The following is a 25,727-nucleotide window of genomic DNA, read 5'->3' as shown; positions in this document are numbered from 1 at the left end:
AGGACAGTGATGTTGTTAAAGCATGCTTTAACCAATTGCTGTAGTTTCCATAGTAAGAATATATGGTAATTTCTTGTTTTTGTCTTTTACAAAGTTGAACTGTGTACTGCAGTGCTTCATGGGTAAAAAATAAATACAGTAGTTGGTATCAAATTTCTACAGAGAGATATTGTAAAATTCCAGGCAATCTGTGTTCTCTCTATAAAGTGTGTGTATTACAGTTTATTATTGTTTATGTGGGACTCCCTCATGCACACATGGCGAAAGAGGGAACTGATTTAATCCCTCGCCTCATTCAGCAAACTTAAGTGTATAAAAAAATACTGATTAAACGCATTAATTAGCAGTTAACTAAAACTTGCATGTATCAAAACGTTACATAATATTGCGGATATGTCACATGACATTGTTAAGCGCAGGCATGACACGGATTCTAGAAGAGGGGGAGTGGTGACTTTGGCAATAACTAAGGCGCATCGCGCTGGCGGCATCAAAAAAAGGTGACCTGGGGCGCTCGGTCAGTGAGCCTGGGGGCCGGCATGCAGCGCCCCCTTGTTGCCCTAGGTGGCCTGGGGTGGTTGTCATCCCTGGGTGTGCTGCTCCCAGTGCTGCTTCTATTCCGGGTACTTCTGGCCTAGGGTCCGTTCCCTGCTGGCTCCTCTGCCCGTTCGGCGAGGCTCTGGCCGTCTGATGGGCGTGGGCCTTGGCTCCTCTGCTGGGGTCTCGGACGAGAGCTCTCTGGGCCCTCCCCTCAGGGGTTGGGTGCTGGGGTGGATGTGGTGGGGGGCCTCGGGGTAGGGGTCGTGAGCTGGGTCCTTGGCTCCTTGGTGGTCTCTCGAGTGTGTGTGCATGGGGGCGGTGGCTGCTTCTCGGCTTGGTGTCTTGGGAGGGTTAGGGTTAGGGGTTAGGTTATCCTGGGGGGTGGCCTGGGCTCCCTGGCCCCCGCTCTTTCTACTAACCTGGCTGCATCTTCAGGTCTGGGGCAGCGCTTGGGTTTGCAGTAGCGTTTTTTGTAAATACATTGGTCTACGATGCATTGGCATCCCTTCGACCCCAGGTGTAACACTGCACTCTCTTTTTATATCCTCCCTTTAATAAAGTATTTCTTACCCTTCCTTGACTCACACACAAATACACATTATGACTCCAAAAAACTTATATTTTACAGGAAAAATGCATAAAAGGACTACAGAAATACACAAAATTAGTAATAAGTACTTACAACTAGTACCACTACAACCATTAAATCTTAATAAAAATGCTGCAGACTGCTGGACATGAACACGTACAACTCCTTCGAGCTCCAGACGTGTAAGATTAGAGACGAAACATTCTTTTTACTATGTTTTAATCTACCGACCTCCTGGTCCTGGTTTATTCCTACATGAATTCTCTGAGTTTATGTCATCTATCGTTAAGCTGGGGAGTGTATTATTCCTTGGCAATTTTAATCTGCATGTTGATAACTCCTCCTGTCCAATGGCAGCTGAGCTGATGTCTCTTATGGACTCTTTTCACTTTGTGCAACATGTGTCTAAAGGTCATACTTTAGATTTGGTCTTTTCTATTGGTTTAAAGATTGACCATCTAGGATTGAAGACATACAAATAAGTGACCACTGCTGTATCGTATTTAATCTGTCAATCACACTGGCAAGGACAACTTCCAATGTGAAAAAGCAGAGACGCAATATGGCCAAGATGGCGCCAAGATGGCGCCGCGGATGGTTGCCTCGGTACTGCGCTCTCTCGTAGTTGTTACGTTTTTCTTCTTTTTTGTAGTTTCTTGCTCCCCTTCTCTGGTCTCTTTCACCAGAGAAGAACTAATAAACATAGGACAGTCCTCTGCTGATCTTTTTTCACCGGTTCTCATTGAACCAGAAAGTTATGCGGAGATTCTCACCGGAGGAGCAGCAGCTCTCTATGGAATTTGCCGGACTTTCAGCTACTCAGAGCGGACCGCGTAAAAGAGCTCTCTGGGAAGACGAGGGGAGGCGGAATATGCTTTTATATTAACCAAGGTTGGTGTACAGATGTCACAGTGTTGAAGCAGACGTGTAGCCCTAATCTGGAGAGTTTTTTCATAAACTGTAAACCGTTTTATTCTCCGCGGGAGTTCTCCTCGTTTGTTATGGTCGGTGTTTACATCCCACCTCAGGCTAGTGTAACAGAGGCGTTACGGCACCTGGCCGACCAGATAGCAGACGTGGAGAAAAAACATCCAGACTCTTTGCTTATCATTCTCGGGGATTTTAACAGAGCAAATCTAACCCATGAACTCCCTAAATACAGACAACATATAAAGTGCCCCACCAGGGGGGCTGACACACTGGACCACTGCTAAACTGCAATAAGGGATTCATATCACTCTGTTCCCAGTGCAGCTTTGGGGCTCTCTGATCACTGTCTGATTCACCTCATCCCGACCTACAGGCATAAGTTTAAATCTGCTAAACCTGTAGTAAGGACTGTAAAGAGGTGGACAGAGGAGTCAAAGCAGGAGTTACAGGACTGCTTTGACTGCACTGACTGGAGTGTTTTTGAAGCTGCATCAGACAACCTAGATGAACTGACTGACACTGTGACATCTTACATCAGCTTCTGTGAAGACATGTGTGTGCAGACCAAGACTTTCTGCACATACAACAACAACAAACCCTGGTTCACACCTCAACTTAGGATGCTGCGTCAGGCTAAGGAGGAAGCCTACTCGAGTGGGGACTGGGTCCTGTTTAAGCAGGCTAAGTACACACGAACCAAGGAGATCAGAGTAGCCAAGAGGTGCTACACTGAGAAGCTAAAACAAAGCTTCTCAAACAAAGTCCCTTCAGAAGTGTGGAAAGGCCTGCGTGAGGTGACCAACTACAGGAAACCCTCCCCCCACCCTGCAGGTAACAAAAGACTGGCTGAAGACCTGAATAATTTTTACTGCAGGTTTTCACACCCACCCCCGAGCTCATTAGCATCAGCCCATCACCTGGACTCTGCCCTTCCTGTTCCCCCCACTTCCCCCCCTACCTCACCCTCTGACCCCCCACCTGCCCTGAAGATCAATGAAAGAGATGTGTGCCAGCTATTCAAGAAACAAAAGATCAAAAAGGCTCCAGGACCAGACGGAGTATCTCCCTCCTGCCTGAAAGCCTGTGCTGAGCAGCTGGCCCCCCATCTTCACACGGATCTTCAATACATCACTGGAGCTGTGTGAAGTACCGTCCTGCTTCAAAAGCTCCAGCATCATCCCAGTCCCAAAGAAACCTGCCATCACAGGACTCAATGACTATCTACCCATTGCCCTGACGTCCGTAGTCATGAAGTCCTTTGAGAGGCTGGTATTGAGCCACCTGAAGGACATCACAAGACCCCTGCTGGACCCTCTGCAGTTTGCTTATCGGGCAAACAGGTCGGTCGAGGATGCAGTCAACATGGGACTGAACTACATCCTGCATCACCTCGACTCCCCAGGGACCTACGCTAGGATCCTGTTTGTGGATTTCAGCTCTGCGTTCAACACCATCATCCCGGACATCCTTCACCAGAAACTCACCCAGCTCACAGTGCTGGCCTCCACCTGTCAGTGGATCACCAACTTCCTGTCTGACAGGAAGAAGCAAGTAAGGTTGGGAAGCATCACATCTAGCACCCGGTCACTCAGCACTGGCGCCCCTCAGGGGTGTGTTCTCTCCCCACTTCTATTCTCCCTCTACACCAATGACTGCACCTCAGGGGACCCCTCTGTGAAACTCCTGAAGTTTGCAGACGACACCACCGTCATCGGTCTCATCAGGGATGGGGACGAGTCTGCCTTCAGACGGGAGGTGGAACAGCTGGCTCTCTGGTGCAGTCAGAAGCATCTAGAACTGAACTCGCTCAAGACTGTGGAGATGACAGTGGACTTCAGGAGAAATCCCCCCCCACTCACCCCCCTAACCATTCTGAAAAGCAAAGTGGCTACCGTGGACTCCTTCAGGTTCCTGGGATCCACAATCTCACAGGACCTGAAGTGGACCTCCCACTGCGTCAGCTGAGGAAGTTCAACCTGTCCCAGGAGCTGCTGATCATGTTCTACACCTCCATCATTCAGTTTGTTCTGTGCACCTCCATCACTGTCTGGTTTGGATCTTCAACCAAACTAGACAGACACAGACTACAAAGGATAATCAGGACTGCAGAAAAGATCATTGGTGTTGATCTGCCCTCCATCCAAGACTTATACCTGTCCAGGGTCAGGAAACGGGCAGGTAGCATCACTGCAGATCCCTCACACCCTGCACACAATCTGTTTAAACTCCTCCCCTCCGGCAGACGCTACAGATCACTGTACGCCAAAACTACCCGCCATAAAAACAGTTTCTTCCCCCAGGCTGTCACTCTGATCAACTCTAAACAGTCATAGAGTGTCAGACCTGTTTCTGTTACTGTGAAATAACCATGGAACTAAACATAACAACCCTGGATCAACCTGTCACTGTGAATGTTCATGGACATAATATTTTCATTTAAATGTTCACCTGCACTACTGCACTATTATCGTATTATTATTATTGTATTTTTATTTTATTTCGTTATTATTATTATTATTATTATTATTATTATTATTATCTTGTTATTTTATTTAGTTTGCACATAGTCTAACTACTCTTATATTTATGTTTATACTTCTTTTTTTATTTATTTTTCTTTATTCTAGTTGATTGTTATTATTTAATGTTACACTATCTGAGAGAGCACAGGTCACCAAGACAAATTCCTCGTGTGTATTCATACACTCTTGGTCAATAAAGTTGATTCTGATTCTGATTCTTAATGAAGCAGCAATCAGTGGGTTTTCTGCCTCTTTTGACCCAACTACATTTGCTAGTAGTGATGATGTTGACACTTTTATGACAAACTTTAATAGCAATTGTCTGTCTGCTTTAGACACAGTAGCACCAGCTAAAAATACTCCAGGCTCTAATAAGAAACCTTGTCCGTGGATGAATGAAGCTATTTTAAGCTTTAGGAGAAGCTGCCGGAGAGTGGAACGTTGTGGAAAACCACTAAACTCGAGGTGCATAGACTCCATTTAAAAGAAAATATAATGGAGCTAAATGAAATAATAAAGTGTGCGCGCTCTGCTTATTTCACTAATCTTGCTTTGCAAAATAAGAGAAACCCCAAGGTTTTGTGCAATACTATTAAAAATCTTGTTGCACCCTCACCGTCCCATGTGCCTGTACACACACAGGAGGACTGTAACAACTTATTTGTAAACAAAGTACAAGACATCAGGGCTAGCATCACTCCTCCCTTGGTTAGATTCTGCACTGCCTCAGCCCCTGTGAGCTCATAGGCCTCCTTCACTCCTGTCAGCCTACAGGATGTTCAAGTTTTAGTAGGAAAGATGAAACCCTCATCGAGCACTTTAGACCTTGTTCCTACTTCTCTGTTTTTAAATGTTTTTGATGTTGTTGGTCCTTGGGTGGTAAAATTGATAAACCTCTCAATTGTATCTGGCTCGGTCCCCAGCTTCTTTAAACATGCGATAATAAACCCCATTCTTAGAAAACCCAATCTTGATCCGGGGGAGCCTATGAACTACCGGCCCATATCTAAGCTTCCCTTCATGTCTTAAATCATGGAGAAAGTGGTTGCTAAGCAGCTAACCTCATACATGGAACAGCATGATATTTATGATAAATATCAATCTGGTTTTAGATCAATCCACTCCACTGAAAAAGCTCTTCTGAAAGTTTCAAGTGATGTGATGATGGCCGCTGACTCTGGTCGTTACACAGTTATTGTTTTACTTGCTCTGACAGCTGCCATTGATACTGTAGATCACAGTATACTGGTTGATCGACTCAAATCTGAGATGGGATTTTCTGGTGCTGTTCTCCAGTGTTTTACCTCTAATATAAATGGAAGAACTTTTAATGTTGCTATTAACAATGTTATGTCTAATATGTCCAACCTGTCATGTGGAGTAGCCCAGGGCTCTGTTCTGGGGCCTGCTTTGTTTTTCATTGTATCTGATGCCTCTTGGTCAGTTGATCCATGGTTTTAAAAATGTGTCTTATCATTTTTATGCTGATGATATCCAGTTGTACTGCTCCTTTAATGACTCAGAGTTTCACTTTTTATCTGAGTTCTTAGATTGTATGTGCCCCTACTCATCAGGGCGAATTCTTCAGTCTTCAGGTCAGGGTCTCCTAAAGACCCCAAAAACTAAATTTAAAACCTGAGGAGACCTGGCATTCCAGGCTGTAGCTCCCAGACTCTGGAGTAACCTGCACCAGTCTCTCAGGGAGCTCAACTGTGTGGACACTTTTAAAATACTGTTGAAGACTTCACTTTTCAGAAAAGCTTTTAGTTAACTGGATTTAAATTTTTTATTATCCTTTAATGTTGCTGCTCTTAAGATGTTTATGCACCCATGTTTTATTATTCTTTTATGATGTTGCACTTGTATTTTTAGCGCAACTCTGTACAGCACTTTGTGATTTGATCTGCAAAAAGTGCTTTATAAATAAATTACTTACTTACTTACTTACTTAATTATTTCATAAAAATGTCCACCGGAGCTAGTAACATGTACGCACGTGTGCGTGTGTAATTCAGAATTGAATTTACATTAGGAATTAAGTGTTTACAAGGTCAGTTTAAAGAGGATTTAACTTTTATTCCGAATTGAAGAGGAGTTAACGTGTCTTAAACTACTCTGCACTGGCTTCCAGTCAAATTTTGCACAGAATATTAAATCTTAGTTCTGACTTTCCGGACGTTACATGGCTAGGCCCCTCAATATATCTCGGACTTGGTGTGCCCCTACACTTCAGGGCGCAGCCTTCGGTCTTCGGCCAGGGTCTCCTAATGATCCCAAAAACTAATTTTAAAACCCGAGGAGACCTGGCATTCCAGGCTGTAGCCCCCAAACTCTAGAATATCCTGCACCAGTCTCTCCAGGATTTCCCTATTCTGAAAAGCTTCTACTTCACTGGTTTTATTTTATTTATTTTTTATTATCCTTTTATGATGTTGCTCCTGTGATGTAAATACCCCATGTTTTATTATTATCTTATGATGTTGCACCTGTTGTATTAATTTCTCCACTGCTCTGTACAGCACTTTGTGATTTTATCTGCAAAAAGTGCTTTATAAAAAAATTACTTACTTACTTAATTTCTCCAGGGTTAACATCATGCTGGTTCATTGTTATTTCCCAATTTATTTATTCAAATATATGAAAATACAATAGTTATCACTCTACACATTTCACAACAAACCCTGACGTCCCACCTTCAAACGCAACCTAATTTGGCCATCCATGAAAAAGCTACTTAACCTCCCACTTTTCTATGGCAATGCATACTTCCTACAGGCACTGCACTAATTTGTAAAAATGGAAAAATAAAAGTGGCCCAAGACAACTTCCTTGAGGCACCCCAAAACTGTGTATTTATCTCAGAATAACTACCATTGAACAGAGCAGTACATTTTAGGGTGTACTCACACTGGCAACAGGGGCCGTTCCAAGCTCACAGCAGGCAAGCACCCTACTCTGGCACGGTTCAGTGGACGCGATCACCAGCTCAACTACAGTAGGTTCCACAGACAAACACGTCATCACGTTCATTTACGACATATGAATGGGATTACGTCACCATCGAGCGACTTTGGGTATAGCAGACATGCGGTTACTCATATCTTCTGTTGTGTCAAGTGTATAGGGAGCAGAGCCATGAACGATCAACTGGAAAAGGCTATCGCTATAATGCAACTAATGTTGTTTTGGTCTAAATTCATGTCCACGGTTAGAAAGTTCATGTGGTGTCGGATTGAAGCTAACCGTGCTGCACACCTACGTAAAGTCACACGAAGGCGACGATAATGGAGAAAGAAAGGAGAGCCATGTTTACTACGTACCGATCATGTACAGCCATAAGGTAACAAGCAACCTACACATTCAAATGTTCAAATTGAAAAGACCCAAAATGATAATCACAGTTGTGTGTTTGTGATGCAGCTTTAACTGCTGAGGACGGAAAGTGTATTAAGCTGATACAGGGTTATGTTGCAGTTGCCTTGTGTTTTCCTCACTCACTGGTAAATCCTTTTGAAAGTTGACTCATGGAGTGATCTGTAATGGCAGTGATATATATATCAGAGAAAGGTAAAAATTGTTTGGATTGATTAATTGTTTACGTTAAGGGGCATAAATATAAGAAATGTTATTCTTCTTCTTACTGCTGCTTTCCAAATCAGGAGAATGTATAATTTGGATTGTGATATTGTGTGATGTACATGGGGAATCTTTGTTGATGATTATCTGTTGTCACACAAGCACATTTAATAACAAACTGCTTTACAATATGTTCCATTTTAGTTTTTTTTTCTTTTTTTTTTTTTCTTCCTTTGTCTGCACATGCTGTTGAAGGTTAACACTACAAGAAGTGCAATCTTTTAACAGCAATGCATATTTTGTTATTGCAATTAAATAAATTGATTTATTTCATTGCATAATTGTGACCATCACCAGCTCTCCCTAGGGAAAGGTAAGAAATACTTTATTAAAGGGAGGATGTAAAAAAGAGAGGGAAGTGTTACACCAAGGTGAGGGGGTGGAGGGGGATGGGGAAGTTAACAGGGAAGAGGGATACAAGATAGGAAATGGAATGGGTGGGGAGTAGTCGATAGGTTTCAAGTGATGCGATGTGAAATTGTGGTTGTGTATATTGTGCTTATTGTTGTGTTATCAAGCCAGTTTGGTGACCAGTGTGCGGCTTAGGAATAATGGTGGTGGCTGTGAACAGAGGAAGAAGTGAGTGGAAATTCCATAAAACAGGTATTTGGGAACAATGTGTCTATGGTTGAGCCCAGTATGAGTGTTATCCCACAGCCCAAGGCCAGTGCATCCATGACAAATGTATTTCCAAGAACCGCCACTGCAAAACCCACGAGCCGCCCCCGGGCCCGAAGAAGCAGTCAGGCCAGCAGCAAGAGCGGGCAATCTAGGGGCCCCCGGCGACCACCCCACGGCCAAGCAGCCCCCCGAACGCCCCCAAGATCCCAAGCCGAGAGGCAACCATCGCCCCCCCCATACACACCCGAGAAAGCCCCAAGGAGCCAAGGACCCAGCGCACCACGCCACCGATCCAACCCCCAACCCCCAGACCCCCCACCCAATCCCCCCCCCCACACCCCGGCGCCCAACCCCCCGAGGGGAGGGCCCAGAGAGCTCCCCGCCCGAGACCCCAGCGGAGGAGCCGAAGCCCACGCCCAGCAGACGACCAGAGCCACGCCGAACGGGCAGCCGGCGGGCACCCGCCGCCGAGCCCAGAGCCAGCAGGGACCCGACCCCAGGCCAGAGGGACCCGGAACGGACGCAGAACCAGGAGCAGCCCGCCCAGGGAGGACAACCACACCCCAAGCCGCATAAGGCACCAGGGGGCCGCCGGGAGTCTCCCCGCCGGCCCCCAGGCACCCCAACCTAGCCCCCCATGGCGCCCCATTTTAGTCTTTTTGCACGTGTGAGTGAGTTCTGTAGTGTGGCTTTAGAAGAAGGTTTGGGTTATGATGCACTCAGAATCCCATCTACCGGTGTTTTTTTTTTTTTAAAGTAGCAAAAGCAGCAACTCCTAAAATAAGCATAAAAAAAAAAAAACATCTATAAAATAAAACATATCGATATGTAATCTTATACATATCTATATTGCCAAAATAGAACACTCAATATATCTTGAATCTCGGTATATTGATCAGGCCTCACCTGTTTATGTATATATTTTATCTTATCTGATGAAGCTGAGCATAAACATGAGCACACAACAAATAATTATCAGTAATCTGTTATTGGCATTACTTTCTTCAAATTGTTATTGTAAATATCATCACTTGAATTTTATTATTCCTTACTTAATTTGTTTTTGTGATGCAGGGCCATCTGGCTTCGGCAAATAAGTGGTGTGTGGTAGGAAAATGCTATCACCAACTGGACAGATTCTGAATGGCAACAGTTGTGCGACGTCCTGAGACCACACATTCACAGGCGGTTAACTCCATTTAGAAAACCTTTGCCTGTGGAGCAACGCATTTGCAGTATTCTCTCATTTATTTGGGATTGGTCAGTCTACTGCAGTAACTAACAAATCATGTTGCTTCAGTTTTTGTTAAATGGATGCTGCCCGTGTACATTCGAGCACCATCCGAAGATGGCTTTAAAGCCATCATTCAAGGTTTCAGAGATCGCTGGGGTTTCCCTCAATGTGTTGGAGCTATTGATGGAACTCACATTGGCATTCTAGCTCCAAACGAAAATCCAACAGAGTACTACAACCGCAAAGGGTTTTACTCTGTCATTCTGCAAGGTGTGGTCGACCATCGCCTCTGTTTCTAGGACATCAATGTGGGTTGGGCTGGCAGAGTCCATGATGCGAGGGTGTTTGGTAGCTCATCTTTGTATATGGATGGTGAAAGTGGTACACTGTTCCCTCGTATCACAGAGAGGTTTGGAAATGTGGACGTACCACCGCTAATACTGGGAGATGCAGCATATCCACTGCTGCCATGGCTGATGAAGCCATTTCATGACAACCAGCACAGACCCCTGCACAGCAAACATTCAACTACCATCTCAGCAGAGCTCGAATGACTGTGGAGAGGACTTTTGAATGTCTCAAGGGAAGATGGCGATGTCTGCTGAAGAGATATGACTGCTCCATGGACAACATAAACACAGTGATTGCAGCCTGTTGTATGCTGCACAACTTCTGTGAATACAACAGTGAGCAGTATGATGGCACAGATGTACAACAGGATAACAATGATGTGCAGGGCAGCACTAATGAGGTTGCAACTACAACCACTGCACATGCCACAAGAGATGCTTTGAGTGCATATTTTCAAAGTCTTTAATGTGACCAAATTAAATAATGTTCACTGATGTTGATAATAAACAATTCCAATAAAGACAAGCATTTTTTGGAGATGAGTCATGATATAATTGAAAGTTATGGTTGTCTTATATTAAGTTTCTTATTATCACTTAAGTTTTAAGACAAGTCATATTTCATACAAATCCACTACTATTAGATATAAATTCAGATTGATACAACTCTAAGTCAGTAGAAAAGATAAATCCTTGAATGAGCTAAAACTGAAAGCCTATTTGATTTACTGTAGGTCATTTCCTCCTCTTCCTCTGCACACAACATAATCTAACTTATTTCTTAAAAATGTTATTATAGCTAATTTTACTGGTTAATTATTGCCACACGCAATGCTGCATGTGCAACAGTACCCAATTTAAGTTGTTTACTGATGCTCATTAAAAATTGTGTCAGGTTTTCCTGCTCTTCTCCAATACTAGATTTGTAAAATTAAAAAAAAAAAAAACAATTTTGGCCCATTTCCCTAAACAGATGAGTCAATTCCACCAACAGTTTGCAAAGCTATTTTTATTATACACAAATCACACAACATGCAAAAAAAAAAAAAAAACACACTACTACTGCAAGTAAGCGTCGCGAAAAAAAAAAAAAAAAAGGTAAGCGTCGCGCGGTACCAACGTCATCGCGTTTCGCACGCGAGTAGAGTCGGGTTGTGTGTGCGCATGCGCGGCCCACCATGCCAGTCTGCCACGCTGTTTGGACCACCTCTTCCAGCAGGACCATCGGGCCGTTACCCCCCCCTGCAGTGCAGTTCACACAATGGCCCCCCATGGTTTCACACATGCACAGAGCTGGTTAGGAACGGCCCTGGTTGCCAGTGTGAGTACACATTATATTGGTGGGGCAACTTCTGATCCACTCAGTTGCAGTATTTTAAAACCCATAACAAATCAACTTATCTAACAGTATATCATAGTCAAGTAAATCAAGATCTTAAATCTAATAATACAGTCCTGATAATTTTTTTGTTATCAATTTCCATTAACCAATCATCAGTTATTTGAGCTCAATCAGATGTTGTAAAGTGCCCTTTCTTTTGACAAAAGTACTAATTTCTCCATAGTTTTACTCAAAATTGGCAGAATAATTATCGGTCAACTGTTTTTTCCAGAAAAGGTTCCTTGCTATTTTTTGGAAGGGGCACTACTTTCTTTGAACAGATCACAAAGCAAAGCCGACATGTTGGATTCCCTGTCTCGGCATCTGAAGTGACGCCAAGAATACCAATATTGCATTTCCATCTTTGATTCTCCAAGCGGTCGGCTTTGTCCCTCAGGTCTCTTTGCGCAGACGTTCATTTGCCATCTCCAGATCCGAAATGCGTCAGTCCATGCTGTTTAGTGTTCAACAACACATCCAAAGCTGCAACTTCCTTAGTACACTCGGTCATGTCAGCCTTTAGTGCCCAATCCTGGTCCTCAAGGGCCCCTATCCAGCATGTTTTAGATGTTTCCCTCTTCCAACACACCCGATTCAAATGATTAACTCATCATCAAGCTCTGCAGAAGCCTGATAACGATCATGGTCATTTCAATCAGGTGTGTTGGAAGAGGGAAACATCTGGATAGGGGCTCTTGAGGACCAGGGTTGGGCACCCCTGTTCTGGATTATCCCCTGGACACCTCTGCTCTCTTGGCTGGTCTCTCTGTTACCGAACTCTGCTCTGCCCTCTGGTCTTCCTGCTTTGCCTGCCCCTGGTGCCTCTGCCCGCTTGTAATCACGGCCTGGTTCCAAGCAATAAAGAATCTAAATCCTATTCCTGCTTCTGAGTCCTCATCTCCTCATACAAAGTTCAATGTGATATTGACATACCTAAGATCATCAATGGCACAAGCCTGCCTCTCAGGACCTTCCACCATCTATCTATCAACCTATAAAAAAAAAGGATGGTCTGTGTGTTTGTGTGTCGAGCAAATATCTCCCCAACGCGGTGCAAGTTCGACCTGAAACTTGCTCAACGTGTTCCAAACACCCCAAGTGTGTGTATCTGTTATCTTGGAGTAATTTGGTCATTTCAAAATGTTTATTTTAATTTTATTTCACTTTTGGACGGCCCTGAAATGAAACCTTTGACCTCAGGGTGTGAGGGGGCGCTAGCTAGTTTGTTTGGGTTAAAAAAAAAGAAAAAAGGTCAATATTAAAAAAATGTTTTTGTACCGCTAAAAGTCATTTCAGTTAATAAATCATTGTTTTTTAATATTATTCCCGTGATTCCAAACTCACTTTAAATCTCAGGTCACAGACTTCACTTCCTCCTTCATCTCAATGAGTGTGGGCGGTGGCTGTGCTGACGGTCGTTAGCCGACCTTATCACAAACTTTCTGATTCTTCAGACAGAGGAATGTAACATTTTTGTGAGCGAATGGGTCCACTATGATTATTGTTTGTTCTGCACAACGGTGAGTGTTTCTTCTTATATTATTCTATGTGCTAAGAAAGATGCTAGCAGCGACAATGTAAACAAACACACACACACGGCTGATGCGCGTGCGTGCACTACATCGGGATGTACATGGTGAACGCACACAAAGCCGTTGAGAGAGAGTTGCGACTTTGGTGTTGCAAAACGTTTATTTTGCACATGCACACACACATACACACACACACACACACACACACACACACACACACACACACACACACACACACACACACACACACACACACACACACACAGTATTTATAATAAAAATATACTAAATGAGTAAAATAAAACTAAAAACTAAACAATATTATACAAAAAGTGCACAAACTGACAACATGTCCTCTTACCTGAGGTGCAATATTTTATTGTTTAGAAAAACAATGTAATGATCAATATCTATCATCCAGGGCTGGATGATAGATATTGAAAAAAATGAAAAGAAAAAAATTGTTGTGGCCCAAAAATACTCACATGGCAATGACCAAAGCAAACACACATGTAAATGAATTTACAACAAATAATTGAGAAACAAATTAACATTAAATGAAATTAGTAAAAATAAAAAATAGAAAATATAACAGTGTAAAGTATTCAGAATAGATATTGTGAAACATGTTAGATAAACTGTACAAAACAGCAGCTATAGGTTGCTGTAACAAATATAGCTATTCATGCTTTCACAACCATCAAACATCAGCAAGAAATGCTTTTTTCAATGCTTTTCTTGCCGCAAAATAATCGCTGAATAAAGTATCTATCTATCTATCTATCTATCTACCTACCTACCTCGTGGTTTATATCAATGATGGAAGGTCCTGTGAGGCAGGCTTCTGCCATTAATTAACTTTGGTATGTCTTTATCAGAATAAACTTTGGAAAGCTTCTTTCAGCTGATGCCACTGTCACTGGTAGGGTAAAACAAACCTAAAGAAAAGTCCCAAAATGTACAAACCGTTTTGGAATACCCTGCTCTAAGGATTATTGACAATTTAGGTCACTATCGCAGGGGAGTAATAAGTACCGTAATACAAAATATTTACAGGTTTTCTCAGTCACTTTGGTGCTTTTCTTAGATCAGAATGAAAAAAAAACTATTAGTTCAACCTTCACAACATTTAGTCATGTGTGCACATCATAGTAGCAATTTATCCTTCCTCTGAACAAATTGCAAATGCTTTTGGACATGTATCAGTTGCTTTCATACAATTCTCTGCTGTTTTATAACATTAGCATTTGCTTATATCATGTCAGTCAAAATTACCTATACTTATGGATACAGAATAGTCGTTCCCAATGAAACTAATAGTCTTCATGTCATTGCTTGACTAGTTATCAATTTCTGCCAAGCAAATTTTATACCTTTTTTTATCATTTTTTTCTGGAAATGTCTCCTAAATTGAACAAGGGATGATATCCGTTTTAATGTAGATGAAAATATGTGGCCAGACAGACAGGAACGTCTGATGTGCCAGAAGGATTTACCTATGTTTACATATGTACTGTTACAGTATATTGTTCATATTTGTGCACAGCTCTACCAAAAGGGTGTTTCTTATGTTTGTTCTAAATAAGAGACAGTAGTGTTTTTTTCTATTGCACAAAGCTGTAGAATTGTAAAGAGCATATACAGTAAAAATGTGAAACGTAGGTAGTCATTGTCTTGTACTCACTTCCCTAACTACAGCAATGTGTAACTTTACTGTAGTTTTCAAATGGATGTACAAATAGGGTAGAGTGCTGTCTTGAGCATTTTCAGGTTGCGTCACTGAGTTCTGACCTTTTTTTGCATTGGAAAACAATGACAGAATAAACTGTCATAATGAAAACATGACAAAGCCATTTGACTACCTTGTTCATAAACGATGATGCCAAGACTTCTCATTTTGATGACACTGGCAGTTTCATTGACATGGTTACTTGATTTTGAGGAATAGACTATCCTTTATGAGCAAGTGACGTGCTTTTGCAGTTTGCACTAATTGTTTTGAGAAATGCACTGTGCATCATCACAGCAGTGATGTGAGAAAAGCACCAAAGTGACTGAGAAAAACTGTATATATATACAGGTATACAGTATATTGGATTTTTGAGAAAAAATTATTTCCAGAGGACTACAGAAACACAAGTTTAATGAGTTAACATTAGCCCTGATATTTGGGATTCAAAAAGTAGATACACCTTTTCAAGCTCTGGTGCTTTTCTTGTAAAACATGCCAACATTTTATAAAAGCAGTCTGGGCGTTTAACGTGAACACAAAAGAATATGTTGAATAAGTCCCATGAATAACCAGTTTAATTATATTGGCCACTAATGATGATACTGGCACCTGAGACGAGAAAAGAACTGAGGAAATTTGGCCTAAAAATGCAGCACATAAATTGCCAAGATTTCCTTCATGCAGTATTCAAGCCCTATTATTGAGTGTGATGACAAACGCAGCCAAGGACTGCTGTCCTGCAATTAAACAGAAACACAGCAGGTTAGCTGCTCGTGCAGGTGAGTGGCGGAGCCAACCGGAAAACTACATTCAAAATCATGCTAGCTTTCGAAAATCCCCTACCCTACCTTATATACTATGCTGAGCACTAAACATTACTTATTCTTGACTGGTTTGAAGGTCAGTCTACTGTGGGTAATACATACAAAAGCAAATTAAGGTTTTCCTTACCTTCCCAAAGCTACCCTTCCCAATGGCACGCAATATCTGGAAGTGGTCAAAGTTTACTGTGAAAACAAAAAAGATCAAAGAGGAGAGTCAATCAAGAACAACATCAAGTGAGGAATAGTCAAGCAAAAGTGGAAAGCTTTAACTGCAGTTATTTTTGGGATTCTAGGTTAAAGACAACATTCAATACAAATTCAATCTGATGAAATTATTAAAATAATATCAAATATAATCTATTTTTATTGTCTTATACATAGGTACATACACATAATCCTTTCTCTCTACTTATAACCCATCCATGAGCAGCAGCGGGCAGCAGTTAGGGTTAACAGACTTCTTCAATGTCCCACAGTATTTTTTTAAATTTACTAGCCCTCATTTACCAACAATGCATGAGTTCACATTTGGTCATACGACTGGACCAACACATTCACACATTTGTATCTGACCAATCTCAGCATACAAATAATCAGGTGTTGATACATGCGGTGGCAAGGAAATAAACATTTCCAAGATTATAGAATAGAATAGAATAGATAGACTATTATCTGTCCTTAAGCAGTAACAGAAATTATTTTTTGACATGGCCACAACAGCAACCCATTCACCACAATAAAACACATTCAGCACAATAAAATACATAAAATTGGCTTAAAAACACACAATCATGATGTGCTTTTCGTTAGTGTGACAACTATAATTTATTTACATAAACTCGGTTCTCTGAGTAATATGAGCGAGATGTCTCACTATGGGATATACGCCTCTGCGTCATATCTCAGAAGCCCATTCTCATTACGCCAATCCTGATTGGGTGGTGAAATGTATTCATCCGGGACAGGTAGTCAAATGTGCATGCAAGCCAACAGGCGGCTGCAGACCCTGACTCGTATAAGCCAAAGCAATCGCGTCCATTATCCAGTGTGACAGACGTTGCTTAGTAACAGGCGGAGCCCAGAAGACGAAGAGCTGGTTGCTCCCCATGAAGCTCCCTGTCATATCCACGTAAGCGCGCACAGTGTGTATCAGACACAACAAATGAGGCCGCCGCTCACCCTGTGAGGCAGAGAAGGTCGTGAGGTCAAGAGGAGAACTCAAGCCCAAAACCTTTGGCACAAATGCCGGGTTGGGCTTCAGCACCATCCTCACATCGCCCGGGAAGAACTGAGCGCACGAGTGCACTGACAGTGCTTGGATGTCACTGACATGCTTAGCTGATGCTAAATCCAGTAGCAACACTGCCTTCCAGGATAAAAACTTCAAGTTTGCACTTCCCATTGGTTCAAAAGGAGGACGTTTAAGTCCCTCCAGAATCACAGCAAAATCCCACGGCGACACCAGCGGCATAAAACGAACGATCAGCGGATGCTGACTCGCAGTTTTACTCCCAAAGCCCACGTGAAAGGCAGCAATGGCTACCAGATACACTTCTAAAGTGGAGAAAGCTTTCTGTTTGTCAATCAGCTCCTACAAGATTCTCGACCATGTGAATGCCTGAAAATTCCCACAAACGCCCAGGATTATCGGCAGTTATCAGCAGTTCACTGAGAAGTTCGCCTGTGCCGATACTTGTCAGAAACGTACTGGGGGGCCGGGAGGGGATGTGCATCCCCCGCTGTGAATGGCTCTCATTATGTCTGGCCTCCCTGACTGAGTGAATGGCTGTAATTAATCAGCATTTCAATGTCTAGCCTGCCTGACTGAAACTAACCAACCATTGGATGAAACCATAGACAGTTCAGAAGTAAAATCACCTGTGATTGGACAGAAAGTCCCTCACTCATTGGTCACCGTTGGGACATATGGTCATATTTGCCCCTCCCATTTTCATTATAATAATAATACATTTAGTGAGAACTACACATCACAATAGCAGTTTATTGAGAATAAGAGGGACAGGAGGAACATATTGAAAGTAGAGCTTTATTAAAAAAATAAAAACAAACTTTATACTGTGTTCCCCTTGTCTGGGTCACACACTAAAACTCTTGTACCTCTTGGCTGCTTCAGGGTCATAAAAAGATGGAGCAGGTTTTTTAGTGGGTGAGCCATAATGCAGCCTTTTGTGGTGGGTTGCTTGATATTTGGAGTCATTTTCCAGTCTCTTCTGTAATGTTGAACACAGAGCAGAAAGCTCCAGGCTTATGAGGGATGGAGGCCAAACTATCCACCCAGCTTCCCCATCAGCTGTGCCATCCTCCTCATCAGACATCATGTCCAGAAGTCCATCTCTTCCTTGGCTAAAACATCTGTCCTCACTCCCAGCAGCTGGAAGCACAAGCAGTAGAATTAGTGATGTTCTATGGCAATGGTTCCCTAACTTTTCACAGTCCCGTGCCCCTTCAGATATTTAACTTAAAGCTATGTACCCCCTACTCCTGCACACTTCAAAAACAGAATGTAATGCTGAGTTTTTCAACCTTGGGGTTGTGACCCAATGTGGGGTTGCCTGGAATTAAAATTGGGTCCCCTGAAATGTCTAATTTAGATTAATTAAAAAAAACAGATTAAAATGTTATTTTTAAAAATGTTTTAATTCTTTTTTCAAATTATTACACCACACACAAAACAATCCTAAACAACTGTATTCTATTCTTTCACTGTGTCAAATATAAATCTAGTTAAAATAAAATGCAGCATGAAAATATCTGAGCTGGTGCATCTTCTCACTTTGTCACTAAATTAATCCTGGCAACAACAAACATTATCAAAAGCTAATTTTAGTCCCTGGAGATGCCAAAAATATGTGATATTACAATGGTGTCAAGAGCCAAAAAAGTTGGGAACCACTGATACAATGATAATGTCACATACAATGTAGCCCTACAGTAAAATGGTTCGATGAATTGAACCTATCCTGTTGAGGAATAATATATAATAATAATCTGTAACCATGGGTAGTCTGAAATCGACTAATGTGTAATTTGTGGCAATGCATGGAGACTCCTGACTGCTGGTCCATTTATAATATAGTCTCTAAATTAAATTTTATTATTCATGTACCCCCTTTGACAATTTGCGTACCCCTGGGTTACCTGTTCACCACTTTGGGAACCTAGGTTGCAAGATATTGGCCATGTTTACACGGGAGCTTTATTTCCTCTTTAAACAGGAAACAAAAGTGAATTCCTCTTTAACCTGACCTTGTAAACACATAATTCCTAATGCTAATTTAATTCCTAATTAAAGTTAATTCCGAATTAGGTGGCTGGTTTATTCCGTTTTTTAATTCCTAATTAGATAATTCCTCTTTCTTGTAAACACTTCACCTGTTTAAAGCCGCTGGTGATGACGTAATCCAAGATGGCGGCGACCCGGACTCCAGCCTAGACTATTTAATAAGAGCCTTAAAAGACATGGATATAATGAAAAGAGCAGATGGATGGAGGCATAAACATGCAGACTTTCACACGGACTTAGTAAACGGAACAAGCTTCACCGGTCAGCTGGCACTAGGACCTGGAGGCGGAGTAAATGTGTCCCCATACTGCCTTTATAGGCTGTAATATCATCAGTTTATCATTTTATCAGTTGTTAGAGCTACTTTCTTTACCAGGGAGCAACTATTTATTCCTGGTGACTGTTTTCCAGAGTTTAACTGGGCTTTTTTCGGTGATTAGTTCCTATCTCCCTCTGCTTCGCGGTGCAAACTGAAACTGTGTGTTATTGTCGAGTTGCTGCTTCAAAACTACAAACCAAATAAAGGTGAAAACAGTTCTCGTGTGGTCGTCTCTGTTACAGCCTACAATTAAAGGTTTGTTGTGTGTTTTTCCTGATAAACGTGATGCGTCACATTCTCCCCCTGTCCAATCAGAGCCTTCCCAACCCGCAGACCTAAAGTGGAATTATCTAAAGCCAAATAAACCAGTTTTCCATGTAAACCTAGTTCGGGAATTGCATTTCCATGTAAACACGAAGCAGAACACTTTAATTCCAAATGATTTCATTCAGAATAATTCCGAATTTAAAAAAAATCACGTAACCGTGGTCAGTATTTGTCAGCCATTTTGTTTTGTTTTTCCCTCCAAAATGTCACTAGTGTTACTCATGTAGGGAACCCTGGTTGATGTCCAAAGGTAGTAAAAACACTGTTGCACATTTGGAATTTTATCCCACTTTCATGACTCAAAAACAGAATGGAAAAAGGACCAACGAAAATTTCTTCAAATTCCAGACATTCCTGACCTGCAGACCCCTTGCTGACACACCCATCATCCTCCCCAAAGAACAGACACATTCCACAGGGGCACAGGGAAACCAAACACCCTACATCAGAGACATCTTTTTCAACTTGAAGATTGGAAAGGAAGAAATAAAAATAAAACTTATAACACTTTAAAGGCAGAGCTGTGATTTAAATGAATTTTAGACATGGGACCCCGATTTTAAGCATTGTTCTCTCCAGGGAAGAGACTCATAGTGTGCCTCCATCTGACATGTTTAATCACGAATGTAACCATCTTTCAAGGGAAATGTTTATAACTCTTCATATTCCATGATCATTGATCAAAGTGTTTTTGTCCTCTTTTGTTATGCTTAAAGCTAGAAATAATTCAAATCAGTCATTTAAGGGATAATCAATTGAAAGTCATTTTTCAAGGGTTCATACAATCTGCACACACCCATCCTCCATTTTAGACCTAACGTGGTAACACCCTATTTAGTTTAAAAGCACATGGAGGGATACAGTAGCCCCACCATCTTGTCTTCTTAACAGGAAAGTTAAGACTCTCGCTTATTTCTGCCAACCAATCAGGTCTCACTCACTCCTGCACCGCAAATGTGTTTTACCCAATCAGATAACCCCCTGACATGTTTATAAAAGTCCTTGCCCTTGCTCTTACGCTCTCTCAACGCTCTCTGGCCATCAGCTCAGTCCTCCTCTTTGCCTCTGACTTAAACAGTCAGAAGTTTTTCAGTTTAGTTATGCAGAAATTTTGATAAATTATTTGAACTTCTCTCCAGTCAGGAAGTGGCTGCAAGCCACTTCCATAATGACTAACTTTAAGTTTTATCTCCATTTTTTAAATTAGCCAAGCAGCTTTTTCCCATTTTTGGAGCCAGTCAATTTTTATAGCTTTCCATGAGTAACCTTTAAACGAACTCTAGCATCTTTGATTTGAGAACTTGTTGGTTAAACTACCTATCGACGTCGAGGAGTGGTGCCATGTGAGATGGAGAAACAGAACCCATCCAGGCCGACAGTATCCCCACGGGCCCTTACAGTGAATGAGTGGAAATATCCTCGGAAAAGCGCCAGGAAAAGCTTTTTCCCCAAACACTGCTGGTTACGCAGAAGGAGCTGTCATCATCACGCCTATTCAAAGGAGGGTAAGACTGCACGCAGCACAATTCTGGCAGAAAGGTGGTTTATAACTTAACAAATTCTCTCAATCAAAAACTCTAGATTAATAGTCCATAATTTTCATTCTGGTAAAGTTTTATTAATTTCATTACTTTAACTTTCCATTTTCCTTCTTCTTCCTCCTCCTCAGAGCGTTAGAAAATCCCTATAAATCCCAAATTCACACAAACATCTAATACACTCAGAATGTGTATATACCAAACATCCTTGTTTAAAATTTACATTTTGTGTGATACCAATGAGTCAAAATAACTGTGAATAATTGTGAAACTGCCTAATGCATCATCCGTGTACTTATATTAATAGCCTGTAAAATAAACATGTACATACTGTAAACGCTGTGTTTTTATTGACATTTAAACTTTTATTAAACCTCTATTCTGACATCAAGAACCCACTACAAAAACAGGGAACTGTAGCAATTAATTAAAATAAAGTGATCTAGAACACTTAAAAACCCAATTCTAGATGGCACCTCCGGCAACGAACATATTAAAATTAATATTTTTGAATATTAATTACCCCTTCCCCTACACTCACAAAGTACAAAAATAATAGGAATAGATTAAGCTCTACTTTGCTCTCTGCACATGCTCTGTGCAACGCCTGTTCTGTTGTACTAAAAAATCTGACCCTCCCTCTCCTCTGTCTGCAGCACCTTTCATGGCTTCTGCTTGAGCCCAGAAGTCTGGCTGACTAAATCTGAAGTTAATCCAGACTGTCTCATAGTATGTCTTACATGCCACTGGGAAAAAGAGAAGCAACAGGCATAAATATGTAAAATAACACAAACAACAAAACAGTTTTTTTTTCGAGATTAAAGTTACTTACACTAGTACAGTGCCTGTCAGAAGTATGTATTCATATAGTGGGAGCTTAAGTAGAGTTGTCAATTATGGGCATAATAATGACATACTCATTATAAAGGGGTATAGTTGCAGGTACAAAGTAAAATAGCGTATGCAATTTCCCTGGTTTAATTCTATGGGACATGCGCATGATAAATGTATTTTGTATCTTTTTTAATATAGTTTTGTGCATTTCTGTTGTCATTTTGTGCATTTTTTGTGTCGTTTGGTGACAACAAGAATGACTCACATCTGGCCCAATCAGTGAGACTTGAGAGCTTTGCTAGTATATCTGTGTGAGCGCGGCTGCTCAGACGCCCCTCCCCCTTCTCCGGTCTAAAATATCTTCCCCTCTCTCACTGGTGTGTTTGCAGTCCGTGTCTGCTTGGCTGTGTGCAGCGATTGGCTCTGGCTGCACACGTGACTCTAGCTCGGGTGAGGAGCTGTGCTGTGAAATAGATATAGATATTGCGCCCCCTCACACACTGAGGTCAAAAGCTGAATAGGTTTCATTTCTGGGCCATCCAGAAGTTAAATAAAATTAAAATAAACATTTGGAAATGACCAAATTACTCCAAAATAACAGATGTACACACTCGGGGTATTTGGAAGCCGTTGACAAAGTTTCAGGTCGAACAGGCACCGTATCGGGGAGATATTTGTTCCACACACACCCACACACAGACCATCCTTGAATTATAGTATAGATAGAAGATCCTTGAATTACAGTATAGATATAAAGACTCCAGTGTCCACTCCACACATGTCTGGACTTGCAATGAGAGTTTACATCAAATACAAAGTCACAGTGAAATTGTGGGGCGAGCTCAGTCCGTCACAACAAATAACAAATAGCATCAGGTCAGATACATTTACTTATATGTTCTTTTTTCTTAAAATCTTACCCTTGTATGAGGTCATAATGCTTTTCGTTTCCCTCCGAGTTGTGTAAAAGTCGTACCTTTACCTATAAAAGAAAACAAATAAAAGTTCACTTTGGTGAAGCAGCAGGGACTTACATTCACTTTAAATCTATTATTATTTAACAGGGTCACAATTCATCTGTCTATTTGGTTCTGTACTTGTAAGAGAAAAGTTCTCACATGCACACAAAAGCAAAATGGTTTTCACAGGTGTAAATATTTTTTACACATACACAGAGGTTATTTTGCATACAAGAATATGTTTTACAAATACAAATATTTTATTCTCAGATTTTTTTTGCAGACAAAAAAATGATTTAATAAATACAAATTATTTTTTCACACAGATATTTTTTTTTGAGCACACAAAATCTTTATGACCCTAATTTGATCCCAAATATGTGACACAGAAATATGTGTAATGAGTGTAACACTTACTTTTTGTTCCCCTGGGCTAAACCCCTGCAGCATCCATAGATCAATAACAGGATCACCTGCCAGGGATGGACCAGGTCTGTCATCAATAAGATCAGATCTGTCGCCAATACACTGGTCAGGGAACAAACAAGTCTGTCAGGGGTCTCATGAAGAACAAGTATGCATAAATAAAAGATTTGATCCTAAAACAGGTCCATCACCACCAATCTGGCCAGTGATAGGGATGGACGTAGCCCTGGGTGGGTGGGTGCACAGAACGTAACGTTAAGTCCAGTTTGAACAAAAACAGAGGTTAGCTTACCTGCTACGTTGTGCGGAGCTCCTCAAATCATACCTCAATGCCATTGTAATCGGCATTAGACAACGACCGTCCACCGAGGACCCCGTCTAAATTCTACTTATATCTTGTAAATGTTACACCCCTGAAAAAAAGGAGAAATAATCACAAAAATGATTCAGGTCGGTTTCTTCACCGAGTGTTTAGTAGAATCAAATACATGTTTACAAAACTATAACAATATACAAAAGTACACATTTACAGCACTTTCTTACATTAAAACGAATAGTGGTGGAGGTAAGATACACACATTTCCTTTAAACAAATTAAAAATAGTATTTAACTGCAATAAATCATTTTCTCACTCTTTTCTTTCAAGCATCAAATATGTAAGTCTTAAACTTGTATTGAGCTAATCAAAATGCATAAATCAAACTACATAGAACAGTAAAACATATTTTAAACTCATCTTTGCTCATATGAAACAAGCTAACAACAGAACACGCTACACATGGCACGGGCTTGTGTGCGAACTTACTACTGTTCATAAAACTTAAAGGGGACATATCATGGTTTTAAATCCTTCCTTTTTAGATATAAATCATACAGTTGTGGTCTATATAAAGCGGAACTGCAATGCTTGGGTCTGAATTCCTCATTATTATAGCTCCACAGGCCCCTTTTCTGATGTGCTTCTGAGAGCAGCTCATTTTGGAGCGGTCTCTTTTAATGCAAATGAGACACTTCATACCCCGCCCCCTCTCGGTTCAACTCCACCCTGCTCGGCCATTTTTGTAGTTTGATAGAAGAGATACGGTTATGTAGTGGCACATAAACTTTTTATTCAGAGTTTATTTACAAAATGTCAACAACAGAAGACTTGTCCATCCAGCCTTACATGTTCGAGCCAGAGTCGGACCCGGTGGAGCGAGATGAAAATGAAGATGATGAACCTGCAGAACCCTAACAAGTGAGCTAACACTTGCTAACGCTAGCGCCAAGCTAACGTCACAAAATGCATTTTAATACAGTCTTTTCGGAGACAAAAACGGCAAAATGAAATGACTAATGAAAACTTCAGACTTAAATTAAATCACGTAGGCCATATCATCAAGGATCTAAAACGAGCACACAGCGCTAACACATGAAGTCTGAAGACGGTGCAACTGCTAAGCAACGGCAAATGCTAACAAAACAATGACAGGGACGTCTTATCATCACACTTTTTAGCGTTATTTACAGCTTACCGAAGTGCTCTGTTCGTCGTCTCCAAAGATAGAAGGAATTGACCCCTCAATCAGACAAAGTCTTTCGGCAAATCCTTCTTTATACTGGCGAAGCAGTCATCCTTGAAGTGCTTCACACACACAAAAATGACCTTACCCACAGATGTGGGTACATTTCCGTGAAAAATAAAACTCAACCAGGCACTTCGAAAAAGGTTCTGATGCTGGGAGACGGTGTAATGAAGCGTGTGGGTTACTACATCCACCAACTGAACATTTTGACTTATCCTCTCGTAACTTCGGCATCCTTGAGCTTGGACTACAAAATCACAGCGAGAAATAAAAATGGCGGATTGCTCAAAGTGTTGGGCCTGGAATCGATGTCTTAATTTGGCAGTTGCACTGCAAATACTGTGACGTAATAGTTAAAAAAACGTAATAGAGAATAGAAAAATCGAAACAGATTGAAAAATATGAGCAAAACAGAATATAAAGATATCAATGGAGCACCTAAAGAGACTCATTTGATTTTTTCTGTACTTCTAAACACTCTAAATATACAACAAAATGCATTTAAGGGCTAAAAAAGTAGATTTAGCATGATATGTCCCCTTTAACTCTTATCAAACTCAAAT

At 41.3% G+C, this 25,727-nt stretch overlaps 1 protein-coding gene across 9 annotated transcripts in view; it reads right to left on the bottom strand.

Moving 5' to 3' along the window:
- The window catches only part of stk32c (serine/threonine kinase 32C), a 250,272-nt gene that overhangs the window by 178,881 nt on the left and 45,664 nt on the right, over positions 1–25,727 (bottom strand). For 7 of the 9 annotated variants that reach the window (XR_003675562.1, XR_003675560.1, XR_003675561.1 and 4 more), the window contains exons 2-6: positions 23,891–24,011; positions 23,590–23,700; positions 23,134–23,195; positions 18,010–18,283; positions 16,019–16,074 (exon numbers count right to left, since the gene is read on the bottom strand). Coding sequence is in view for 6 of the 9 variants with exons in the window: in XM_028467686.1 (XP_028323487.1) it covers positions 16,019–16,074; positions 18,010–18,109 (156 nt within the window). In the remaining 3 variants the exon portion in view is untranslated. The remainder of the gene's footprint in view (positions 1–16,018; positions 16,075–18,009; positions 18,284–23,133; positions 23,196–23,589; positions 23,701–23,890; positions 24,012–25,727) is intronic. The other 2 variants (XM_028467685.1, XM_028467689.1) reach the window with 1 other exon arrangement.

Source organism: Gouania willdenowi, chromosome 15, assembly GCF_900634775.1.
Source record: "Gouania willdenowi chromosome 15, fGouWil2.1, whole genome shotgun sequence".
NCBI lineage: Eukaryota > Metazoa > Chordata > Actinopteri > Blenniiformes > Gobiesocidae > Gouania > Gouania willdenowi.
This window is presented reverse-complemented; position numbering and strand designations above follow the sequence as displayed.